Source organism: Cololabis saira, chromosome 17, assembly GCF_033807715.1.
Source record: "Cololabis saira isolate AMF1-May2022 chromosome 17, fColSai1.1, whole genome shotgun sequence".
Lineage (NCBI taxonomy): Eukaryota > Metazoa > Chordata > Actinopteri > Beloniformes > Belonidae > Cololabis > Cololabis saira.
This window is the reverse complement of record NC_084603.1, coordinates 20,355,572-20,382,117: the sequence shown is the minus strand read 5'-3', so window position 1 is coordinate 20,382,117 and position 26,546 is coordinate 20,355,572. Positions and strand designations below refer to the sequence as shown.

The 26,546-nt window shown below is 39.4% G+C and overlaps 1 protein-coding gene across 1 annotated transcript in view; it reads left to right on the top strand.

Annotated features, from left to right (window-relative positions):
• Window positions 1-26,198, top strand: part of tp53bp2a (tumor protein p53 binding protein, 2a) — a 31,251-nt gene extending 5,053 nt beyond the window's left edge. The window contains exons 3-20 of the mRNA XM_061744659.1: window positions 7,851-7,998; window positions 8,979-9,092; window positions 11,380-11,450; window positions 12,039-12,140; window positions 13,204-13,378; window positions 13,527-13,708; window positions 13,816-13,980; window positions 15,644-15,691; window positions 16,594-16,777; window positions 18,390-18,512; window positions 18,648-18,769; window positions 18,859-19,243; window positions 21,123-21,964; window positions 23,882-24,019; window positions 24,114-24,247; window positions 24,533-24,699; window positions 24,821-25,020; window positions 25,097-26,198. Coding sequence (XP_061600643.1) covers window positions 7,851-7,998; window positions 8,979-9,092; window positions 11,380-11,450; window positions 12,039-12,140; window positions 13,204-13,378; window positions 13,527-13,708; window positions 13,816-13,980; window positions 15,644-15,691; window positions 16,594-16,777; window positions 18,390-18,512; window positions 18,648-18,769; window positions 18,859-19,243; window positions 21,123-21,964; window positions 23,882-24,019; window positions 24,114-24,247; window positions 24,533-24,699; window positions 24,821-25,020; window positions 25,097-25,138 — 3,342 coding nt within the window. The 3' untranslated portion in view covers window positions 25,139-26,198. The remainder of the gene's footprint in view (window positions 1-7,850; window positions 7,999-8,978; window positions 9,093-11,379; window positions 11,451-12,038; window positions 12,141-13,203; window positions 13,379-13,526; window positions 13,709-13,815; window positions 13,981-15,643; window positions 15,692-16,593; window positions 16,778-18,389; window positions 18,513-18,647; window positions 18,770-18,858; window positions 19,244-21,122; window positions 21,965-23,881; window positions 24,020-24,113; window positions 24,248-24,532; window positions 24,700-24,820; window positions 25,021-25,096) is intronic.
• The last annotated feature ends 348 nt before the right edge of the window (window positions 26,199-26,546 follow it).

Here is a 26,546-nt window from a genome sequence, read left to right as displayed (position 1 = left end):
AATAGGTGGTAATTGAACTTGCATTTAATCCTTTTTAAATCAAACCTTTGTGCTATTAATAACCAGTACCCGACCTATGTTAGAAATACTGTTGTTCCTGGGAAACTACTCTGCTGGTATATTTATATCTCATGCCAATACAAGTGGCAAAGAGCTTTTTCTGCCCCTCCTCCTGCAGTCAGCTATCCTCCTTCTTCCCAATTATCTTACCATTCTTTCATCTCCACCTCTGATTTTATATAATTTTGTATTCAATATATGTTTGAATAGATGTATGTGGTTTTCTTTTTCTGGAGTTGTTCAAGACTGCATTTTTTTTATGTAAAAAATAGTTTCGGGGGCTTAACTGTCAAGAGGGCTTTACAAAAGTATACATCCTCTCTCTTTTGCTTAATTTTGACTTCCCCTATTTCCTAGATAAGCACAAAATTAGAACTGTCTCATCACGTAGACCAGGAATGGAGGAATACTGCAAGAGTGCAGCTCATGAAATGGTTGACTAAGTACTGCACTGCAGACACCGTCTCCTACATTTGTCCTGTCTGAGGAGTCACAGTCCACTGCTGCTTTTCTGTGTTGTTGTAAAAGGACCTTTTTTCCATGGGGTTTTATTATTTTTTTTATTTAAAAAAAACTCTTTATTGTTAAAGTTGACATATTCTGATTTCTATCAAATTTTGTCATCTTACTCCTGATTTTTAAAATGTTTTTATTTATCTTTTTCTTCCCCTATCCTCATCCTCTGAAATGGCATAATAAAACAGAAAAATGATGCATAAACCCGATAGGGAGTTCTCCAATGCCTCACCTCTTCAAAGAAATGTCATGCTGGGTGTCAACTCTTGAAGCTGTAGAGGGGCAACCAAGACTCGCATGAAAGGGTGCTGTTGCTGCGTCTTAGAAACTTCTGATAATTAGATTCAGGGGTGACTTGGTCCACAAGACCTAGTTGATTCGCGTGCTTACCACAGCAATAACTGTAATTGAAAGTGCGTGTGTGGTTAGAAGGCCTAGCGGCCCTGAGATGAATAAACCTCTGGGATGGTTGTGAGGATATAACCCCTCTTATCTTTTACTGCATGTCCACCTGCCACACAGTGTCATACTTCTTTGTTGTTCCCTTCTCTGCAAGAAATTAGATAACTTGTTTTGCAACAACATGCCTGTGTCGTTGTGACGTTTTACTCTGTTTTAACTTGCCACATTCATGCTTTAAGCATTAAAGCCTGGGTGTAATGTGTTCCTTTTTAAAGGAACACTCTACACTAAAATAAACTGAGTCTCAGTAAATCAGCCAAATAATGAAAATATTGACAGTGGACTTCATAAATGATGGGTAATTGGACCAAAATAAGATAATGAATTTACGTCAGATGATTTGTGAAGGTGCTTTTTTATTGCAGTGATGTCAATTCTCTGTAACTGGATAGACTTTAATGTCCTTGTCACACTGATATTGCAGAGTAATTCCATTATAGTACAATCCCTTCTGCTTAGTCTATTACTTGAAATTGGAAACTGTGGTAGCAGGCAGTTTTTGATCACTTTTAATTGAATATGTGGCCTGTTGAATTTGTACAGTGATCTTGAAAGACTAGAAGAATTGACCCCCATGATGAAGGTTATTTTCAAGGTGGGACATAAGGATTAACAGACTTCTAGGACTGTTTGAAATCACTTCATCAAAGGATCATACAAATCTTATTTTACTTTCACTTGTTCACATATGGCGCTTTTGCACTAGTCCCGCCTCCACCCGGCTCGGCTCGGTGCGGCCCCGTGTTGCACGTTTGCACTAGGGGCTGAGACGGGTAGAGCCGCTCCAAGCCGATACTATTTCTGTAACCATTCTGGCGAGGTTCTTTGCGGGCTGAGCCGGGACTATTTCTGACGTCACCACCCTCCGCGCCTCTGATTGGTCGGGGGGCGGGGCCGTCAGACGTTTGAATCAGGAAGCGGGAGTTAGCACGAGAGCGACCCGCGGCTCGCGGTGATTTTATTATAAAGCGCAAAACGTCTGTTTGGTGATCCAACTCTGAGGTGCAGATGTTCATAAACCTGGTGGCTGACGAGAGAATTAAAAAAGCGATGTAGACGGGCTGTTTTACTCTCAGCCGCTCGCGGCTCCAGCTGATTTCTCATCAGCGCCGACATAAACAAAGCGGTTGCGCAATCGAGTACGTCACAGCAGCTTCACCCCAACCTGCCCACTTCTGCCCTGGCTGTGGAAAAACAAACGGGTAGAGGCGTGACGAGCCGAGTCGGGCTCAGTAAGTCCTAGTGCAAAAGCACCAATACAATTATATTAAGACAACAAATGCATCCCAACTGCTCTGTTTATTTTTCAGTAGTCTGTTTCTGCTTGCTCCATTTACATGAACTGAGGAATCGGTAGGACAGAGAGAGACACACACACACACACACACACACACACACACACACACACACACGTTGCATTCTTCTCTGTAATTGGTCATAAGCCGCATTTCTATTACACTTTCGCGCAGAATAAAATTGAATCTCTAAAGGAACTGCTGCAGAGGCTTGGTGTTTCCATTGGAATAAGTGTAATTCCGTGTGTCATGTCCTGCAAGAATTTTCTTGAAAACAACGGAAAAGAAAATCTTAGCATAGAAGAAAATAGACTAAAACTTCATTAGCCTCTGATAAATTATTGAAATTGCTGCTACCACTGTTGGGAAAACAGCCAGATGATGAATGCAGCGAATGATTATTCAGAGGTGAAGTCTGTATGTAATAAATAATGATTAAGTAGTATTGCAACTATTTTGTATTAATGAGGCCAAAAACTGCTGGACTAGATGTTGATTACTTTATTGACCGGCTACGTCACGTTCAGCGCCACCAGAGATGTGGAAATTTGCAAAAAGCGCTTCAAATCGCCTGAAAAACCACCTCCTGGAAGCATAAAAAGGTTTATTTGATATTCAGTGAGTTTTTTTTGATTAAAGCAGGATTTCTTTTTGGATATCTGGTTTTGCGCAAATCTAGGGGTAATGGAAATACACCTGTTGGTACAGTGCTCCTATCTAAACTTTAAATGATGTGCTAAATAAAAAGGAAAAACGAAGATGGACACTTCATTCAAAAATACGTCTTTTAATAAACTTTGCTGCCAGTGGCTGCCATATTGTTTTTTTTCTATTCTTTTTTTTTTTTTGTTGACAACGGGGATTTTAATAGTTGCGCCCCTAGTAGTCAGAAGCCAGAGTACCTGGAGTAAATCCACGTGAGCACAGGGGGAACATGTAAACTCCATACAGAGACTCCTGCCAGGCCGCGAGTTGAACCAGGAACGTTCTTGCTGTGAGGCAACAGTGTTAACCACTAAGCCACCATGCTTCCTCATACATTACAGTTTATTTTGTTTCATGGAAGATGGGATCAGTGATCAAAGCCTTTTTCAGACATGAAGTATGTAACGTTAATGGCATCATCTGTTAAATAGATGGCACCCCTTCGTTGCGATATTGCTCACTTTTCTGTAATTGTTCCTTTGGTGATTACAAGTCAGTTAAACTCACCACTACAGAGCTGTATTGAAAATGATACTTATGAGGTACTAGGAGAAGCATCCGGAGCAGGGAAGAGAGGAGTTTAGGTTGTTCAGACTGATACCGGCACATCGACATTCACTAGATTAATGGAAAGAAATGCATGTCTTAAAGTAGCTTTAAAACAGTTCCTTCAAACCTGACCTCAGAGTATGTGTAGCTTTTTGCTTAGTCATGTTATTACTATTTTACTTTTTGGAGTTGAGGTTTAAATGCCTTGGACCAGGTACTGAGTGTGTGAAACTTGTGCAGAAAACAATAACTCCTGTGTTACCTAAGATATAGTGGCTGTTGACTATCTGCGTGCCATTTAAGCTTTTTGTTGTAATACTGAGCATGTAAACTGTTAAAAAGCTATGTTTTCATGTAGCAGATTAAGTTAATCTCTATGATGTATTCCCAGTGACCTTGCTTCATAGCTGCTCCACTTTGGGAATAGCTGCAGGGAATGCTGCAGTTTTCTTTTGGGTTCACTATAATTGTCATTTTGTAATTCTCAGCTGTCACATCTGTTTCAAATCCTTGGAGACAGCTGTGACTTGGCTGATGCTATGATGGAATTACAGATCTATTGCTATAATGGTCAGCCACACTAGCAGAGTCGGACTGTCTTTTTTTTATCTTTTTTTTTTTCCCCCTTCCTGGAGCGATTTCTCCACTGTGTCTGACAAGAAGGAAGAGCATTTCAATAATTTGCTGTCGTCAATTCCTGCTCTCTTCTCTCTACAAAAAAACGTTTTGGTTGTTTTTAAAAGTCTTGAGTAGCATTGCTCCTCCTTGCCTCACAGAATTGTTAAAGGTCAACTCGCCAAGGAGAGCTCTGAGGTCTGCTGGTAAGTTGTTCCTTGTTGTTCTGAGATGCAGGCTAAAAACCAAAGGAGAGCATGCTCCAAAGCTTTGGAACAACTTACCAGCCCACATTAGAATGTCCACAAGGGTTTTAAATCTCCACTAAAAACCCCTATTTTCTCACTGGCTTTTAATGTTTGGTCTTATACAATCAAACGCTATTGTTGAGCCTCCTGGTTGTACCACTGTACCAGATCAATGCTTTCTAGTGCGCGTCTGAGGGGCTCTCTATTTTGTAGTGGACCTATCAGGCCATTATTGAGCTGTTTAATTTTGCTTGCTGTTGTATCTATGAATATTTAATGAACTCTGTGTGTCTAGCTGATTCAAAATGGGTACTCTTGTCTCCTCTTAGTGCACCTCTTCAGACTAAGCAAAGCTCTGCAATATTGCTGCATATTAGAATTGCTGTGATGAGGCCCATCTTTTTAGACAAAATGAAAGGGAGCGTTTACTAATCTTAAAAATAGACGTGTATGGTTTTGTATTTGTACATTTCTATAATTGTTGGTTTTAAAGCTGTGTGAATACAAAAATTGGTCCAATAGGCTTCTGATGAGGATCGTCTGGTCTGACGACCAAGTTCTGGACTCGTGGCTGAGTTCATCAGGTGTCTTGTCAGGAGTCCCACACCACCAGTCTTTTTCTTACACCAACATTTCTAAGTATTCAAACTTCCAGTTGAACTGAGTTAAGAAAAGCACAAGAGTCTTCAAGGGTTTGAGTCCAGAGAGTTTTTATTCCATAACACAGGAGTAAAAACACAAGCAGTTCTGCAGAAACAACTGAAGTTACAGAGCTGAGCAGCATCTTTTAAATCCAACCTTGTGGGATTGCTTTTCGCTATGGGCAGATCTAATTATGACCCTTTCTTATTCTTGGTTCAAACATATTGGTGTCTTAAAATCCAGCTTCAATACAAGTTTTGACTTTATTGGAATTTGAATTCTTATAGGTGGGGTCTTAAAAAAGAACCGTTCTGTGCACTTTTCCCATAATCGAAACATATCTTAACATCTTATATCCTCCATACATGTCCGTTTTTACCTTCCAGCATGGGGAGTTCTTTGTTCATTCCCCCATACATCTCTCACTGTTCCTCACAGATTTCTTTTTCACTCTCCCAGATGCCGGCCAATCTGCCTCTAATACTTTCCCATACAACAGCTTCTCAGTGACTCTGAGTTACTTTTACAGCACTTCAAGACTTATTCCTTTTATACCACACATATCATATCACCCACATGCCTTTCCGTAAGAGGATATTACACCACACTTCATTGTGTGTGCATACAGAGCACATGTGAAATGAAGCAGATATAATGGGGGCCACACACACACAAGGTGGATGGAGGTCAACTGCAAAGCACTAACTCATTAAGATGGATGCTGAGACTGGGTACTGTTGGCCCCTGGATCATTAACTTTAGTGCTGAGGAGAAATGGCTTCAGTGTAAGGATTAAAAACACCCTCAAGATGATGTTGTGCTTCTGTTATAGCTGTCACTTTCTTGGACCTCTGTTCAATCTTACAAGCGTTCACATTTTAATGTCTTGCATCTCCAGAAGGTTGCAATGATTTCTACTACCTTGTGTCGATATCTGAATGGTCATTTTCCTTTTCCCACCAGCCAACTGGACTGGTAGATTTTAGAAAAGGGGAAGAAAAAAAAGAATCCACCAGCCGAGCACAGTTTTTTACCAGCGTTTTTGTGTTCCACATACATTAATTTCCATACATTTCATTTAGATAAAGTATTGTGTTGAATACCAACTTAAGAGTCCAGAAAGAAGTTGAAACAGAATAGTTTTTAATATATTGATGACTGGCTGTGTGTCTCTAAGAGACATTTGCCCCTTTTTACATTGGCGGGTACCCCGTGTTTAACAGTCAAATTTAGTGTCGCCTGTCCATTTACATTAACTGACATGGGGTGGCATGTTGAGCAAGCCCTGCCAATACTGTAACTCCTTTGCAGTATAAATCGCAGGTTACGACTAATGTAAACAGAAGTGATGCGGGATGTGGGTGGGATTTGTTGATGACAAAAGGATGTCTGCAAGCTCCCCATCCTCAGAGCCCTGGATGTCATAAATAAGCATTTTACAGAACTGTAATCTGCGACTGGCTGCTAAAATGACAGATCGCGGCTTTGCAAGAAACAGAACTCGAATCATTGTAAAACTGTAGAGCCACAGCAAGAAGTTATTTGTGTTCAGCAAACACAACAGGACTGGCAGAGGGAGACTGCTGGTCACTACGCAAATCTTGTTGGGTAGCATGAATCCGCCAATTTTTTTCATCTCTTGCTTCATCCAGCTCTTCTGATGTTAAAGCCAGTGAGGCTGACCAAACACTGAGTCGTCATGTTCTTTAGTACCACTCATTAATGCCTCCTGAGTCATCTTAACTCAACTCACAGGTGCTGGGGCGGCAATAACATGGTGGATAGCCTCTACGATTTACTCGCCAAACTGAAATGTTACCTGCCTTTGGCCCTGCCTGACAGTCCAACCTGGAAGTTCAGAATGTGTCACTGCAGCCTTAGTTAAGCTTTCACATCCATTGTGTGATCAGACTAGGCTTTTAATCAAATGTTTTTTTTAATAACTACACAGGTAGGTGTGTGTGTGTGTGTGTGTGTGTGTGTGTGTGTGTGTGTGTGTGTGTGTGTGTGTGTGTGTGTGTGTGTGTGTGTGTGTGTGTGTGTGTGTGTGTGTGTGTGTGTGTGTGTGTGTGTGTGTGTGTGTGTGTGTGTGTGTGTGTGTGTGTGTGTGTGTGTGTGTGTGTGTGTGTGTGTGTGTTTTTTTTTTCCTTCACACATTTCCTTGTACTGTCTGTCATGTGTTTTACGGTGTTGTGAATTGTATTTTCCATGTGCAATTCCAGAAGAACTCTGAAGTTTGACTCTTATTAAGCTGTACGCTTACATCCACTTATAGCAATAAAGCTGAACAACATGCTGTTTCTTCTTCAGATGAAGGTTTTCCTGTTCTATCTCCGTCTCTAGGGATTGGTCATGTCTTTTTAGATTGAGTGGAGTTTGTTTCAATCTATCATTCACACAGACATACAAATACAATCTCTCCAGAACTAAGGTATTAGTATCTGTGTATTAGGATGAAAGGATCTCTGAGGTGATAGCAGTAGAGCACAATTGGATGATGTTGGGTAAAATAGAAATCTAGGACCTGCTCTCTGATTATTTTTTTTCTGTTCACCTAGAGAAATGAGCCTTGGAAAATGGATATTGCTCTCAAAGAAGCACACATTTAAACCGTGGCGGGATAAGTAATATTGGCATTTATTCTGCTATAATCCAGTCAACTAGGAACAAGGATCTTCCGTCTTATTTTCCTGTTTAACTTAGCACTATCTGAACTGCTTGGTCATCTTCCATTTTCTGTCCCCCCTGCTGTTCACAGATGTTCTTGACTGTGTACCTCAGTAACAATGACCAGCATTTCACTGAGGTCCCCGTTACCCCGGAGACGCTGTGTCGGGATGTGGTGGAGTTGTGCAAGGAGCCGGGGGAGACGGATTGCCATCTATCTGAAATGTGGCGTGGATCTGGTAAGTGAACATTTCTGTTTGCCTAGTGTTATCTTTTTATCAACCTACCATGTGTAAAATAAACATGAACATTTCCAGTCATATTTTTTTTTTTGTCTTTGGGGACAGGAAGTTTGTGCTGCTTACAATTCCAGCTTTTCGTTATTTTTTTTTCGGAGGGGGGGGGGGTCATGCTAAAAGGTGGACATATATCATTTGTTTTATTTCTACTGGGCTTATCTCCTCCTTTGTATCTGCAATTCAAATAAAGTAGACACGATAATGCTTGTGATTAAACGCAAGCACCTACATTTTTCTTACATCTCTCAGCTGTGAAGTGTAGAGCACAGGTTTAGATTTCATGCTCATCTCATTCTTTCCATTTCTGAACTCAAGGGGCCAGGCTTCATAGCCGTTCCCATGGTGATGCCGCCGCAATGAGCGAAGAAAGTGCCAATTATTGTGATTGAGCACTTTCACAAGTAGACTAAAAAGATATTGAATAGACCATAAGCCATTCGCTTTTCAGGCACTTTTGCCTCTTAGAAAAACACAACAGGGGTGTTTTGGAACAGAATTCGATGTAAATGCATTAGTAGTCTTTGTACCACTGGATTTTTTTGTTGCCCTGCCATCATAATAAATGAGTTTCACCGACTTCTGCTTCAATGAAATGTCAGTCATTTTGTGTGATGAATGGCTTTAAGCCTGTTGAAGAAAATGTGAGGGGAAGGAAACATGAGCCCTTTGACTCTTTGCTAGCCAGAATAATTGACAAATAATTGACAGTATACTTATTTACCTCAGCTTCTTGCTCAAGACGGGCCTTTTTAGTGTAGGTTGCAGCATTCACATTTGAAACAACACATTCATACTTGACCTTGGTTTTGTCACGTTTTAAACTTGGGAGACTTAATATAATTAGAACCTTTCAACTATTAAGTTACGTGTATGTTTTTTGACCTCACATCTGAGCTTGTATTTTATTATGTACTCTGCAGAGAGAGCTGTAGGTGAAGGTGAAAGGATGTTGGATGTGCTCCAAAGATGGGGACAGCACAGGTCAGAAGTGCGCTTCTTTCTGCGTCACAACCGAGCACCTAGCAGGGAATCTGGTAAGTGGCTGGCTGTAACAGCGAGACTTGATATACACCAGACAATAAAATGAAAGGGGTTTATTTGGATACTTCTCCCACACAAAAGTCACATTTGAGTGTTGCCTGTTCTCAGAGAAAAGACATTTGACACCAACATAATAAACTCCAGAAATGCCCTGCAGCTTTTAGCTTTTAGTCTTCCAAGAATGTTCTCATTCAAAGCATTTTGGAAGGTTGATGTTGAAGCAGTGTCCCTCTCTTTTTTGCAGTGTAGCGATTTGGAAATGGTACACACAAATCTGCCTTTATCCTGTAAATGGTTTTATAACAGCTGGCTTCAAATCCCTCAGTTTTGCTTTTTGGTTCTTTTTTTTTTTTTCTTTCCTTCTTCTTCAGGAAATTGGACCCAGTCATGTTGTCATTGCCCCATTAACTTTTAGTTTTCTTAGGAACACAAAGGTACAGTATATTGGGCATGCACTATTCCCCCCAGCTTACAGTTGCATAACTAAGCCCCTTTACCCCTCAGCTTGACTTTAGCCCATGGATTACTCTGTAGAGGGTTGTTTTCCCGTTCGGTTACCTTAAGACTCGTCTTCTTTCCCCAACATATTTGCTTAGGTCTTCTCGGGTCTTGTTTTAGTTCTGAATTACATCTTTCCTGTTTTAATTATTATTATTATTTTTTTTAAATCAAAATGGGTGACTTTGTATTCCTGTTTCATTGGTGTTCACTGTTTCCATATTTCATTGTCTACTATGGTTTAGTTGAAGGATGGGTCTGACGGTAGTCTGTAAAATCTCCATTTATCCCTGATCTGTGGGCATGTCTTTGCAGAGGTCAGAATATATTTTCTTTTGAATTGAGGAGATGAAATGAGGAGCTTAGTAATATCATACATAATGTCACCTATTGAGAAAAACACTTTTATGTTTACTAGGGCTGTTCGATTAATCGATTTTAAATCGTAATCACGATTATGTAATTAGAACGATGTTAAAAATGTGAAACTCGTAAAATCGATTTTTCACTTTTTTTTTAATTTATTTATTTTTATTTTTTTACCTGGTCTGCACACATATTAATGATTGATACCATATTAATGATTGATGGAAATACCTCTCAATACCTGCGACAAGTGCCCCATCGGAGAGGCTCTTTAGTGTAGGAGGGGGCGTTGTAACATGCCACCGGGCATCCCTCAAGCCAGATGCCGTAGACCGGCCCGTGTTCCTTGCAAAAAACTTGTGAAAAAAAATGTGAATAGCAAATGTAATGACTGACATTACACACCTCTACCTCCTTCATGGGTTGCATTATTATTTAGCATGCAAAGACCCAGTTTAGTTTAATTAGAAAATGTCTTGTTTTATTTAATTGGAAATATAACTTACTGTATGTTTGCAAGTGCTGATTTGCAGATTTTTTTTTCAGAGATAAAACTTTATATTTTATTATATTTTTTAAAACTTTTTTTCAACTTATTTTACAGAGTTTTGCACTTTATTCATTCATTTTTGGTTTAATAAGAGCAAAGTTTGCACTTAAAGCCCAATGGGGCAAATGTTCAATAAAAAAACAGCATATTTGAAATCATTTCTTTGCCTTTTGTCAATTCACAAAATAATCGTAATCGAAAATCGGATTTTGAGAGAAAAAAATCGAGATTTTATTTTTGGGCAAAATCGAACAGCCCTAATGTTTACTAATACTTGTTGAATACTGTCCATTTAGTATGTATACTATGTGTGAAGAGTTTTTATAAAAAATATTTATTCAAGTTAAAGAGCTTTTGTCATGGGACAAATGTTAGGTGTACGGTTGGATAAAGGTTGTGTATACAGAAAAGGACACACACGAACACAGTTTGGGACCCACTCACAGCCGATTATGTATTGAGTTAAATCCTGAGATTATTGCAAGTCACAAACGGCACTGATTCCAACTGTTTTCCCAGAGGTGGCCAGTCAGTATGTGTTGTGTGTGTGCATATATTATGTGTGTTTTTTTCTGTTTTTTTTTCATGCTCACCCTTAGAATAGTAGTTCCAGGAAAAACCTGTCCAATTTTTTTTGGCCATATTTATTTATTTATTTATTTGTTTATTTATATATTTATTTATTCATCCATCATCTAAGATACAGATGGGAAAAGTAAACCAATAAGGAAGTTCTTAACATTTTTCACAGGTATTTGTAAAAACTATTTTTTGTTGTTTGTTGCTTAACTGGTCAAAAAAAGGTTTTTGTTCAAGCCACATAGCAGATATTATATATGAAGTCTTCTATCTTGTTGGCAACTCAGGAGGATCAAGAGGCTCTGATTCAAAAAGAAATGGGGTGAGGGGTCCCCAAGACAGAAGAATGGAGAATGGGGTGAGTTCTTAATTTTCATTTAGAAAAATGATTAAGGCATTATATGCTAAACTGTGAAGTACCAGAGGCATTTAATTCAAAGATTACAAAAAAAAATTTGTATTTTTAATATTTGAACTTATGCATCATAACCAATACACGTTTTGTAAAATTCGGCCCATTTACTTTCGACAAACTGCGTGACCTGCTATGTGTGTTGTGTGTTTTTTCTTTTTCTTCTTGACAAGTGGGCTTCATTGTGCCAGAGGGTACTACTTAATTTCGTTAAATCAGTTCAAAACACCCTGCAGTACATAAATGCGAATTATAAATGAATCACTGCATCCTAGCATGAACACGACTGTATTATAAAAATGCTTTATGGATTCTTGAAATGACCAAGGCTGGTCCTCTTTTGAGGTCTAAATGTGAAGGTAAAATGGTTTTGATGCTCCATTTATCACCCCTCATGTACTGGGTTTATACATTTCTGACTTCAAGGTTATGGTGAATGTCTTTGAACAGAATGCCCCATCACCAGATACGTTTTTTTTGTTTGTTTTTGTGTTTTTCATTCTTCTTGTTTGTTCCTCTTTCATTGCCACCCAGGTGGCAACGCCTCGAATGGACATGACTTTGTCTGAGCTGCAAGAGATGGCTGCCAGACAGCAGCAACAGATAGAAGCTCAACAACAACTTCTTGCTTCTAAGGTGATTAAAGCTGAGCAAGATGAAAGGGAAGAGTAGGGCCTAGTGTGGTGAAGATGAAAAGCCACTGAGGGTTAGGTGGGGGTTGACGGTACAAAGAATTATTTGTTTTTACTGGAAAAATCAGGGGCTGGCACAAAGCAAGTACCAAAACAAAGCAATACTGAAGATGATCATAGAGGTTATGTTAGACAGGTGTGGTGAGTTGAGTAGTATTTATAATTCGAGAAGCCTGAGATGACTTCCTGCTTTTAGATCTCACTTCATAGTTGGTTTTACTTAAGATTAGTTTTCTCTTTGATTGCTTTGGATTTACTGGTCACAGAGAGACGGATTTATGCATTTATTTAGAAGAAAAGCAGTTTTCAATCTTAATATCTGGATTATTTCTCAACCCCCTTCCCTTTTTAAAAAAAAAATGATATATCCATAGTTTGAGATTTCTTTAACTGACAAATTTGTCCTGATAGCCACAGTATAGCATACCAAAGAAATGTGACACACGAGGAGGCACATACTCTGCAAAGTAAACAAGCAGGCATTACTTTATGTGCAGATCATCTGAAAAGTTCCAGGCAGGGGCTCTGCTGTTCTCATCTTATAACCTGTTTTTAAGGGGACAGTCCCACACTCGGTATCTCATGTCCTGGTTATTTTATTTGTTTTTTCTTACATTTTAAAACTATATACATGAAATGTATGCCTGCTTCACAAATTATGAAAACAAAGATAACATCTCCCATAGACTCACTTACTGCATATTTCATCCAAAACGGGAGAAGACATAATGTAACTTACTAACTAAATTATCGAAATCCCCAACTCGTGTCATGGCTATTGGCAATTACATTAAAAGTTAACGTTTTCTTTAAATAAGCCAAGTCCTTGTCCTTTGCCACAATTTTACCGAAGTATAGTGTGCAATGTTTTACCTAAAGATGCTCATTAAGCGGTAGCTATTTACAAAAAGGATACTCTGCCATAGATCGCTCATTAAGTGAAATTAACCAGGATTTATTTGCGTAATTTCTCACTTTTAATCTCTTTTCCTTACCTTACTCTGCAGGAGCAGCGGCTGCGCTACTTAAAGCAGCAAGAGCAGCGTCAGCAGCAGCAGGTGTCTGAGCAGGAAAAGCTCCAGCGCCTCAAAGACAACGTTGAGAATCAGGAGGCTCGTCTCAAGAAGGTCAGAGCCCTCAAGGGCCAGGTGGAGCAGAAACGTCTCAGCAATGGCAAATTAGGTGAGCTCTTTGACTTTTTGAATTCATGCTCAGAACATTTTGTGGGTAGAAGTCCTTATACTTACTGTCTTAATAATATTCTTTGTCTCCCAATACATTTTATTTTCCCCTCATCTTTTCTTCATAAATCATGGCTCTCCCTCTCCAGTGGAGGAAATAGAGCAAATGAATAACCTATTCCAGCAGAAGCAGAGAGAGCTAGTTATGGCTGCATCCAAGGTGGAAGACCTTAGTCGACAGCTGGAGTTGCTTAAAAATGGCAAAATGGACAATTTCCATGACAACCAAAGCTCAGTAGCTGAACTGGACTGCCTCTACAAGGAGCTGCAGGTGTGCCGAAATGAAACAAATTAGACCTCTATAGATAATGATGATGATAATTAATTAAATGACCACAAATATTAAGCTTGCTTCTTTTTTTCTGTCTTGGTAATTAGCTGAGGAATAGGCTCAACCAAGATCAAAACTCTAAGTTGCTACAACAAAGGGATAACCTGAACAAGCGCAATCTGGAGGTGGCAGCAATGGATAAACGGATCAGTGAGCTCCGAGATCGGCTCTGGAAGAAAAAGGCCGCGCTTCAACAAAAAGAGAACTTGCCTGTAAGTATCACACTACCAAAACATTAATATATAGCTATAATTATATGCGTGGCTCTCACAGTTTTTCAGGTATATAAGTATTTAACTGCTGTTAAGTGATGCTTTCGAAGAGAGCTATCTATTGTGGCGTTATCTTAAGGCTCGTTGTATCGCTCTATAACCTCCTAAATACTCAAATCCTGGTGTGGGATTTATGACTCACTCTGTGGAATTGTTGTGTTTTATTGCCTTTCAGTGTTTTTCCATTCTTGGGTATTTTGCTCCTGATTTAGCTTTTGAAAATAGATCATTGTTCTGACCAAAAGAGTTGCATTTGAGTGTACACACTCTTCACTCGGATAAGTTTCAGACCCATTTGGCAGGAACAAGTCCCGTAGAGCAGAGTAATGCGTGCAGGCTGTCATCAGAAGCAGGCAAGAATGTCTGTGGTGATGTTATCTTTTTTGCCAACACTCAACAGGAACAAGTAAAGTCGAATAACAAGACGCCCTTAAAGACACATGACTATAGGAAAATGCTATCTTACTTTAAACATATTTTGACATGTGAAAGAAAATATGTCAAATGAGAAGATGTGACTTAATAGGCAGTTCACCGAATTATCCAGTCTTTTTCGCTGTAAAAAAGGCTAAAGTAGTAGGTTTAGGACCTGCCTCCTCTGCTCCACAAGAATGAGAATCAACATGTTGTTGAAGGGAAAAGAATTTGAAGATGAGAATTTGATTGCTTCACTGCCTGAGCTTGTTGAATTTAACGCAAAAATAAAACATAATTTTAAAGATTAGATCAGATAGATGATTCATATTGACCTTTTTTAATTATTATTATTATTATTATTATTATTATTATTATACTTTCTATTTAACAATTCTTCCATAATCTTTTTCTGTTTGGATCAAATTCTTTTCAGACATAAAAGTGCTCTTTTGATTTTGCTAATTGACTTTCTTTCCATGATTTTATTTAAATTGAAATTAATCGAAGAATCCATGAACTTAAAAAATAATTTATATTAATTCAGAACATGTCACTTTTTTGGTAAGACTTTTAAAATTATACAAAAAAAACCCAAACGTCGTTATTTGGTATACGATGTTCATTCAGCAGATGTTGTGCACAAGATGTACAAGATCTGAAGTGGCCTTTCAAGTTGGGACATTAATAATACATTATTTGATGAGTATGTTGCATCGCTTTGAAGCACTACTAGAATACCTGAGTGAGCAACTTGAAATTTACTTTTTAAGCTACCTAAGTTGTCTTTTTTTATATCCCATTGCCATATCTTTTAAACGGAACGGTACACAGGGAGGAGTGTTTGCAGCTTTGTGTCGTGTGAGTTCTAGAGACCTGAAAAGGCTCTAGTGAAGAGGTGATTTACCGAAACCCTGCCTGGAATCATAATGAGTAATCCTTTTCTCACACCAGCACAAAGACGCACTCCACCACAGCTGCTCTCTCCTCCAACCAAACTGCAAGCGTCGTCCAGTGAACACACACAACCAAATTGACTGAATGGTGTTGCTCTGACACTAACCGGCCACACATCCCACACCATCTTAGTTAAACAAGTTTGGAAATCACGGAGAAACGGCTAATGATATATTGTAAAAGAAGGATTATTTAGTATTTTGAACTACTTTTGTGCTTTTGTTTTCTCAAGAATGGCTATCCTGGCAAAGAGAGGGCTTCAAAAGACACTCAAATTCAGGTAACTAAATTAGTATCGCAGCTGTATTTGTGTCACTGTTTTAGTTCTCATATCCTAAGTATGATTTTTAAACGGCAAGTTCATTTACCTTTTCCATTAGTTAATATGTGACATGACATTTGAAGATGTGTTCATTTTCTTTTAAGATGACAGTTTCACAAAATGTAAGCATGTCATATGTTAACATGACTAAGGGATAGTAAAAAAAAATGTTTTTGAGGAATTACTTGTTAACACTTGACTGCATTTGTATATGATTTTTTTTTTTTCAACATGTTTTTATATACAGAAAGATTTTTATAGTTAAGTTCACATTTTGTGTGGATTTTACATCATTTGCAACCAGCATCTAACTGCTCTTAAATTACTGTAATTGATAATATGCAACATGCATGTTGCAACAGGTTTATGGAATAAGATTATAAATATTACATTAGGAACGGGATAATTTAACATAAGTTCTCTGATTATTCATATTTGGTTGCAAATTATTTTTGAGTTGAACAGCACTAATTCTCAACAGCTGGATTTCTTATCTGTTACAAGCTCTGTCAGTGGTTGCAAATCTGCACTTGCCCCAAATTTTTTGCCTCATGAGATTACTATACTCCGAAAACTCAGTGTCTCACCGACATGTCCATTCTCTAGTATTATAAAAAATATGAAGACTATCTTTCAAATCTTTAAACACTTCCATGCTACTTAGAATAAATTATTTCAGGCCTAAGTCTGAGTTTAATCTTTCCAGTCAAAGGCATTATAAAATGTGAATGTTTTAGGACTGAAGTTGGAAACAGAGTAAATGAATATGAGTATGTTCTCATACAGTTTTTTTTTTTTTTATTTATTTTTTGTTTCTCATTCTCTGCCTCTGTCCCCCTCCCAACCGTGGCGTGCTACAGGTGCCCTCTGATGGCCAAGCTGGACAGCAGTCGGGTGCATCTCGTGTGGCAGCAGTCGGCCCGTATATCCAGTCATCCACCATGCCCCGGGGTCCAGTAAAACACGAGTTGCTTGTAAAACCGGCTTACCCAGATGGCACTGCCACCCTACCAGCCCACGAGCCACAGAGCAAGGCCAGGACAGGTGAGAAACGAGAAATGGACACCAGCTGTCTCTTATCTCCATCAGACTATGAATGAGCAGCAGTTTGTACTTTGGCTACATTATGAGGTCTCAACTATGAGGAAATCAGTAAGAGTCCTCAGCAACTGGTGTCAACTATTATTTGTTGTTCTTTTTTGTGTGCGACACAGCTCTCCTGCCTTTTGCACAAGCAGGGAAGTCTGGGACATCTACTGAATGCAATGTCTCTTTGAGTAAAGAAGGTAGCTAGTTTCCTCCTGGATGGTGTGTGGTGACCTTAGATCGATGAGTCTCAACATCTCAGTCCAGTCTTAACTCTGTGTGCTGGGAGGTCATAAATATATGCTGTATTTCCAAACATGGCCTTTGTTATAACCAGATAACAAACTACTCAAACCATAGCGTTGTCTCTTCAACTTGGCTATCAGCTTTTTCTGGAATTTGTGGTTGTCCTTGTTTGATATAATGTTTATTCTGTTATTTGTGGATATTATATATATATTTTTTTAATCATCTCACCTCACTGCCACTTTATTAAGGAAAATGTTGGTTGAAAATAGGGCTGCATGCCTGCAGTAAAAGAAGTGGGTTTCTCCCCAGTCTGTCGTGTTGTTGCTTGCTATTATTTCTGCATGTTGGCTTGATGTGTGACATGGAAATAATGGAGAGAGGGATGGGTGGGGATTCAGAGGAATCTGCTCTTATTAAACACCCATCCCTAGTTCTTTCAAGTGTAGTGCATATTATCTGGCAGAATCCTGGGGTTTATGCTGTACGGGCCCTCAGGAGGGGGGACAGTGCCGGGGCTCAGCCAGCATCATGTTTGGGGCAAAAAAAGATATCAAGCTTTAAGTCTGTTTTGTTTTTTGTTTTTTTGCTCCACCAAATGCACCTTACTCAGAAGCCATGTTGTTGCTTAAGCCTCTGAAAGAGCTGCGGGCAAAAAGAAAAGGTACACACTTATGTTTGTGTGTGTGTGTGCTTCCTAATAGTTTTGTGGTTGAGGGGGGGGGGGGTGTTAAGATGTTGATCATGTGCCAAACCCCCCCTTCTTCTCCCCAAGTCATTTGATTTCTGTTTGCCTCTTTCACTACTGCTTTGTTAAAGCGTGTTTATTGAGCTGTATCCTCTTTTTTTTTTCTTCAACAAACAACGTTCACTTGAGCTGACGTTACAAGTGTCTTTCGACAGAGCTATACGTGTCATGTCTGGGGAAAAATAGCTGTTCGTTGGTATACCTGGACAACGTTTATTAAGATGAACGTCTTAACTTTAGTCTACAGATATTTTGAGGGAAATATCACATTCCCTTTTATTTTTTTCAGTTTTTAACTTGAAAAAAAACCTATTTGAGAAACCAAACTTGTGAGTAGCCGTGGCCACTGGTCGAGTCTTAACCAATCAAGCAAAAACTAAATGAGCGAAAGGCTTTTTTTTAATCCTCTGTATCATTTATATCAACCTTATTATTGAACTTAATATCTGCTTTGTGCGTTGCTGTTTTATTTCATCTTTATTTTTTACTGGAGAAACTGTTGTATGATTACATAACATCTGAAAACTCCCTGCTTCTTTGCCTTCCCCCCTCCATCCTACTTTGGTGATCCCTCAGGCTTTCAACCTGGGAAACCAGCAGACTGGAGTTCTTCAGGTCCAGATTCAAATACCAACAGTCACGGTTCATCTTCAACACTACCACGAATGACCTCTCACTCCAGCTCTAACAAAGAACAAGGTATAACATTTCTACATACAGCATGATCACATGAATTGCAGGCTTTCCTGGCTTTTTGAGAAATAACCCCCCCAAAAAAACTGTCTGAGCATGAACAGAAACTGATCTCTGCCTCTGCATGTGCTCTGTTGTTAGATGAGTCAGCGGTGAAGAGAGACGGTAAGGTGCGTCCGTTCTCTATGTTTGAGCCAACAGAGGCTCCTGCTCCTTTCCTCCGTAAAAACCAGAGCAGCGATGACCTGGTCAGGGATGCTCAGGTGAGACCACGGACCGTTCACTTCAACACCAAAGAGAAACCACTCGTCAGCTTTGTTTATTTACTTTACCTCTTTTCTCAACCTTCTAGTCTGCTCCCAAGGCTCCAGTCAAGGTGCCCCCTCCTGTCCCAAGTAAACCAAAAGGCCCTGGTGTAATGCCATATAGCAAACCAGGCCTCAACACGGGCACCTTCCCTAAAGCCAAGCCCCAAAACCAGCAGCCCCAGGCTGCCCAGGGACACGGCACTCTCCCCCCCACACAGAGCCAGACACTCCCGCTACCTTCCAAGCAAGAAACTCCACCTGCAGCTACGGTCCGACCCTTTACCCCGGAGCTCCCATCCTCCAAAGACGCCAACCTAAGTAAGCCACAAACCGTGGCAGCCAGCTCCATTTACTCCATGTATACGAAGCAGTCTGGTATCCAGAGTGCTCTCAACAGGACTCAGAGCCGCGGCAATGGATTTGTCAGTGGTAAGACCACCCTTGGTTATTTCTTTTTAATCTGGTTCCTGAACTGTATTGTTGATAATTATGTTCTTTCCCATGCATATGTAAATCCATAGAGATGGTCTATTTGCTCTGGAATGTTGTTTGCATTTATCTTTTGCTGTTTTAACTTGTGTCAACACACAAATGAAGTGTGCCTTTACCAGCTCAAAATAAAGTCAATTCAGATTTTCAATTAAGTTCTGTTCGGCACTTTCCAGCAAGGATCATGACAGAGAAAACAAGTACCGGTACATAAGATCTAGCTGGTCCAAATCATTAAATTCTAATTCAGTAAAGGTCTGTTTTATACAATGTAAAATATATAAATATAGCATTAGATTGCTTCAGATCTTCAATTCAGTCCAGTGTACTGATCATGTGCGTGGCGATGGGCGACAGTGGAGAGTGAGAACTCGCTTTTTAACATACAGTGGCAAAAAAGGTGTGTTAGCCCTGTGTACATGCCTGGTATTCTCTATTAATGTAATGTTTGTTAGCAGGGGCGTCAATTGGGTATGGCAAGGTATGGCAGCCGCCACACCTATTATTCTATTACTTAATACATATAGAATAACTACAAATGCAAATCAGAACAACATGATCGATTTCACTAGTTATTATACACTGCAAAAACTGAAAATCTTAACAAGAATATTTGTCTTATTTCTAGTTAAAATGTCAAATTTTTAGTCAAACATTTTTTAATTACATTTAAAACGAGTCATCACCAGAAAAATAACTTATTTGACCATTTTCACCTGTTTCAAGTAGATTTTCACTTAAAATAAGTGGAAAAATCTGCCAGTGGAACAAGATTTTTTTGCTTGTAATGAGAAGATAAATCTTGTTCCACTGGCAGATTTTTCTACTTATTTCAAGTGAAAATTTACTTGAAACAGGTGAAAATGGTCAAATAACAAGTTATTTTTCTGGTGATGACTCTTGTTTTAAGTGTAATGAGATTTTTTTTACTAAAAATGAGACATTTTAACTAGAAATAAGACGAAGATTTTGAGTTTTTGCAGTGAGCGAGACTGCATTTGAAAAAGTTCAAATTTTCTTGACCACACAGATAAGCTCCATAGCAGACTGGTGTGATGAGTATTTGCTGGACGTGTTGATTGATACTCTAGTTAAGTTCTGTGACTCGTAACCTTGCCATACCTTAGCTTCCACTGAATTGACGCCACTGTTTGTCAGTATGGCTCCTGCGGTTGTTCTTGTTCACCTTAATTGATAAGTAATACATTTTCACTACTTTACAGTGAGGCTTTGCAGAAAGCTGTACTGGCAGGCAGGGTCTCCGGGGAGTTGTTGCTGCGTAAAGAAATGACACTTGAGTCCAGATTTTACCATTACAAACTATTTATTGAATGGCCAATTGAAAATGGCGTTTTCAAGGCGAAATGTAAAACTAAATAAATAAAACAATAATATTAAATGGATTTTAGTTTCAAAGGCTCTGTCAAAATATGTTCATTCAGCTTAATGAAATGTCCAGTGTGAGTATACATAATGAATTATGTCACTAACAATACTACGGTGGTATTTAATTTATGAAAAGGCCTTCTTTTGTTCGTGTGTCTCTCATCACCTCATAGGTAACATACAGAAATAAATTATTTAACTTGCCAGATGGCTCTAGTAAATGCACAGTGAGCACTTAAGGCTCCAGTCTATCAGACTGTGATACTTTTGTGTTTTTATCAGTCTTGTTTGTTGAACAGCTTTTCCAAATCTGTCTCACTAGCTAGATTGGTTGAAAAACAAAGGCAGCAGGGAGAAGAATTGGGATGTAACAACTAAAACAGTCTGGCATCTCTGAAGATTAATAACATTTCTATCATATTTCTGTTTGTAGTGTACGGCAAACCAGTGATCTCAAGTGGAGGCCTTCATCCAGAAAACCCATACCTAGAGCAACGCTTCCCTGGCCTAGAAACTGAAGGAGACAACAGTGGAGCGTACAATGTGGGACCCAGTTCTTCTGAGGGCCCTCAGCCAGAAACTGAGCGCACCCCACGGCCCCTCAGCCCCACCAAGCTGCTTCCCTTCATTTCTAACCCTTACAGAAACCAGAGTGACGGTGACCTGAAACCCCTGATAAAGAAGCTTTACAATGCCCCAAGGCCTCTAAAGAAACGCAGCTCTATCACTGAACCAGAGGGTCCTTCTGGACCCAACATTCAGAAACTTCTCTATCAGAAAACCACACTTGCAGCTATGGAGACCACTGTAACCACACCAACCCCTCCCATATTTGCAGATCCATCCCTTGCAGAAAAGGGAGGGGATGGATCTGTGGGGCTGTATGGTCCGAGTCCCCCGAGTGGTGCAGAAAACTCCTCAGAGATGGGACAAGCTGTCAAGGAGGGACCGTTCCCATCTCACTTTGCAGGTGCCAGTGTCCCAGTTCCAACCACGACGGCCCAGAGTATTCCAGAGAGTGAGGACATCAACCCTCCTCCTCCACCATCCCACCCAGCCCCCAGGCCCGATGACGCTCTCTTCCCCCCACCACCCCCAACTGGCTTGGAGGATCAGATACCCAACCTGCCCCCTCCACCACCTGAAGGCTTCTTGGAAGAGTTCCCACCCTACCCTCCACCTCCATACCCTAGTGGGGCAGAACAGGACAGCTTGGGAGAGGACACCTTTAACATGAAGGCACCTGAAGTCACTGGACAGGTCACCCTACCACCGGTATGAATTACCATCTTAACATGCTAAATCACAACCCTGGCTCTCAGCTTTGTTTTTTTTTTTCTTTCTCTTAGGGGTGTAACAATATATCGTGCCACGAAATTTCGCGATACAAAAACGCCACGAAACGTGTCGTGGAGGTGACAAGGTGTATCGCGATATTGGGTTATTAATATTAATCTATTGTGTTGCGCATCCGACCCCCATGATCCGACCGCGCGTGGCGACTGCGCCTCAACCCGCGGACCAAAATCTTACTCCGCTCAGAAGAAAGTAGTACCTTTTTGCGGTCCCGATCACGGGACTCTAGCGGGGTTTTGAGCTCTGAACTTTTAGGTCTGGTGTAGAGTTAACCCTTACCTTATTAAATTAAACCTTTTTCGGGTCGTGAGTAGGATAAACACGGGAAAACTTCTTCCGAGTTGGAGTGTACTTTAATGTCCGCTCAACAGTGTAGGATTTTAGAACATCAACACAGCACCTAGTGCTGTATCACTCCGCCCAGTCTAAAACAGACTAATCACTACAGATAAACTGACTAGTGTCATTATAGTCCCTGATTTACATCAGAATATAAAGAATATATTTATAAAATGAACCCTGAATTACCAAAATAACCTTCTTAACAAAAATAAATCTCCTCTTACACTTATAAGGTGAGCATGAATCAATCTTTTTTATGATGTAAAATGGTATGTATTTATTTACTTTTATTTATTTATTTATTTAATTTTAGTTGTTAAATTTCTGGAAAAGAAAAAAGTCAAATCATACATGAGAGAAACTATTCAGTTTGTGGCAAAATATTTGTACTTGTATGAAACTGAAGATGCATAATGCAAACCTGACATTTACTTTTAGTTCAGTTTGTGGAAAATGGTTGGCCTGGCTTTCTCTTTAAAACTTAAACAGTTATAAAGCATTACAAACTGTAACCATAGGGAAAATGCACAGCATTGTTTTGTATCTTTCAAATAAAATACCATTTGTTCCAGTCATATGTTCCTCATGCAAGGTTGTTAAAAAAATACTGCTATAATATCGTATCGTTATCGTGACCTCAATATCGTGTATCGTACCGTATCGTGAGATTAGTGTATCGTTACACCCCTAATTTCTCTCCTCATGAATTGCTTTAAAAATGCAGGTGGATGCAGTCTGCTCTTTTAGGACAGTCTTCTGTTTACCTTTTATGTGACGTTTGTTTTAAATCCTGTCACATGCTTGTTAGTCAAACAGTAGCAAGTCACGAGCTCCAGTATAAACATGTTCTACTTTTTAATGACCTGCTGGTCAGTAGCAGCAACCTGGTCTGACCTGTAAACTGTTATATAATTGAGTAATCCCCATAGAGGACTGCTATTGTTTTTGGAGTAAATGGGTCCTATTCTCAGGCTAAGAGGATACTGTGCTGAAAATAAACACTAAATTTACATTTTTTTCTTGTTGCTAAGCTTTTATTGAGACTTACAAAGCAGTTTTCACAGTGAAGTGCCAAGTTTTGAAAGAACAAACCAATGAGAGTTCAGTATTTCTGACACATTTTTCATCCCCCTCCTTTTCTCACCTTGATGTAAAATCTATAAAAATGCCCAATTTACTTCCATTTCATCTTTAGAGGCCAGCACGTATTCGTAATCAGGTTATATAATCATGATTTTGAGGAATTAAAAGGTATTCCCTAGTTTATGCTCATAAACTGGATTAGCATTCCACTTAGCATTGGGAAACAAGTTACTTCCCAGCTAGAAGTTCATATTGAGCACAACGAAGTGGTCGCCTCAGCAGGACAAACTTCCCAGAGGCTCTGCAAGTCTTGCATCTGAGAATTGCACTGGACCTCTACCATAGTTTGAATGCTGTTTTTGTTTTTTAAGATTTCTTGGGTAATGGAAAAAATTCCCATTGTATCTTTAGGGAAAGAGAACCAATTTGCGCAAGCCTGGCTCTGAACGGATTGAACACAACATGAGAGTGAAGTTCAACCCGCTGGCTCTGCTGCTGGACTCTTCACTGGAAGGAGAGTTTGACCTGGTCCAGAGAATCATCTATGAAGTAAGACTTTTTTATTTGGTTGTTTTTGTTTTGTTTTTGATGTATTGGCATGTCAAAACCTTTTGCTTAACGGCATGTAACCTCCTAAACACAGGTAGAGGATCCTAGTCAGCCAAATGATGAAGGCATAACTGCTCTACATAACGCCGTCTGTGCCGGACACACAGAGATTGTCAACTTTCTGGTTCAGTTTGGTGTCAACGTTAATGCCGCTGACAGTGACGGCTGGTAAGTTTTCAAGTTTTTTGCTGATTCTGTTGGAAAAGTTGGAAATGGTCTTGTTAGTTCACATCTTCGACTTTTACTTTTTATAATGTAAACCAGAACAGTTTTGAACTTAATTCCCATCTGTGAAACACAAATGTTGTGTTCTTGTACAAGTTGTTATAATTATTAATTTTTTTTACAGTCATGATCTGTAAAAACCTGCTTGTGGCTGATGTAGACTGGCAGTATTTCTAAAATCCCTTTCTTCTTTCATCTTTTTTTTCTTCCTATTCTCTTCTTGTATAGGACACCCCTTCATTGTGCTGCATCCTGCAATAATGTGCAAGTGTGCAAGTTTCTGGTAGAGAAGGGTGCAGCCGTCTTTGCTATGACCTACAGCGATAAGCAAACGGCGGCTGATAAATGTGAAGAGATGGATGACGGCTATGCCCAGTGCTCCCAGTTTCTTTATGGTCAGTAAAACTTAGTTTTCTGAAATTATTACTTCTCTTTTTATGTCATTCATGTTGAAAAAATTCCAATACTTGAAATTTCATCATGTTATTTATTTTTTTAACTTTCACCTCTCCTCAGGGGTACAAGAAAAGATGGGCATCATGAACAAGGGCTTGGTCTACGCTCTGTGGGACTACGCTGGGGAAAACTCTGACGAGCTTTCTTTCCGTGAGGGAGATTGCATGACCATCGTCCGCAGAGAAGACGAAGATGAGATTGACTGGTGGTGGGCACGCCTGGGTGATGCCGAGGGTTACATTCCCCGCAACCTTCTAGGGGTGAGTGCAACTAAAACAGAGGAATGTATTTGATGTAAAAGCATTCATTGACGACATGTGCTCCTGTTTCTGACAGCTCTACCCCAGAGTGAAACCAAGACAAAGAACCCTGGCTTAGAACAAGATCTCTGAACATTTCTTGTCTGGCAGAAGTCTGCAATACACACACAGGCTTTAAGAGACTGGAGGACAAAAAGGACACTGCCAAAATGAAGACACAAGAACAGACCAAACACAATATGAAGGAGCAATAACTTCTGGCACTTTTCTGTATCTACAGAGGGAATCTCCCTCCCATATTTTTTTCAGAACATGCTGTTATTTGTTTGTTTTATCATCTAAAAGGATCAGAAATATCAGACACATGATGACATGTAAATGAAACAGGCAGCATTTCCGTCTTTAGAAGTGATTTTTACACTTCAGTCTTTTTTTTAAAACTGATTTGTCTGCTATTTTCTAAGATGATTGGATCCATATGCTGCATGAGGTCAATCATCAGACAACGAAGACTTTTTTAAATGCTCTGTTACGATGACAATCTTGGATGGCTTGTTTTTGTTATCAGAGTGGCTGCACCTTTTTGTAAAAACTGCCTTGGAGGTGCAGAGTTTTGACCGCTACTGTGCCGGGTAGGCCGATTGAAAATGAAATGATTAGTGGGGTAATCAGTTATGATTGTTCTCATGCAGTTCCTTCTGTGGTCAATGATGCCCAAGGAAGCCAGTCAGCTTTCAGGCACTGGCGTGTGGTTGAGATGCCATAGACTATATGTATGTACGTCTGTCACTAAAAACGAATTAAATGTAGCCTTAGGAAATATATACGGTAGTTACGGAAACGAATGTTCCAAACCCTTAGGGACTCTTTATTTTTTCCGTCTGTTTAATAGCAATCATTCCATGAAGGGTACACTAATGTAACGTAAGAGGGCCAATGGGCTCTGAGTTTTTCTCGTAAACACCAAGTTTCGTCGATATGTGAAATGAAAATGTTTTAGCTCATGTCCTAAAAGCATAAATATGTATCAAAATAAGATCCCAAAACACAGCTTATCTCATATCCGTTGGTACAGATGTATTTATTTTTGTTACCATTTTCTTTAGCTCTTGTCAGAATTACGACCATAAGTGTACTGTAGTGTTTTAAACATTTGTAATAAAATACTTTGTACTATATTCATATATTCATCTTTTTTTCAAGCACAGATGCAGACATTCTGTCAGGTTTTAAAAAATCAGGCTTTGTTCATTTATTTTGTGTATTATGTAATGAGCCATTTTATTTAAAAGTTTTTTTTTGTTGTTCTGGTTTTAATCAAACTGAAGTAAAGAGGTTACCTCAGAGCAAGGAGTGTATCCATGTTGATATGCTGCACAAATGGCGCCCTCTGCTGGATGGAAAGTGCACAGATTTGAGACTAATTACTTATTTATAAAACACCTAAAGGATTAGAGATTAATTATATAGATTTTTTTTTTATAAAGAATTATATATGACTGATTTTAATCCTGCACAGGTAGAAC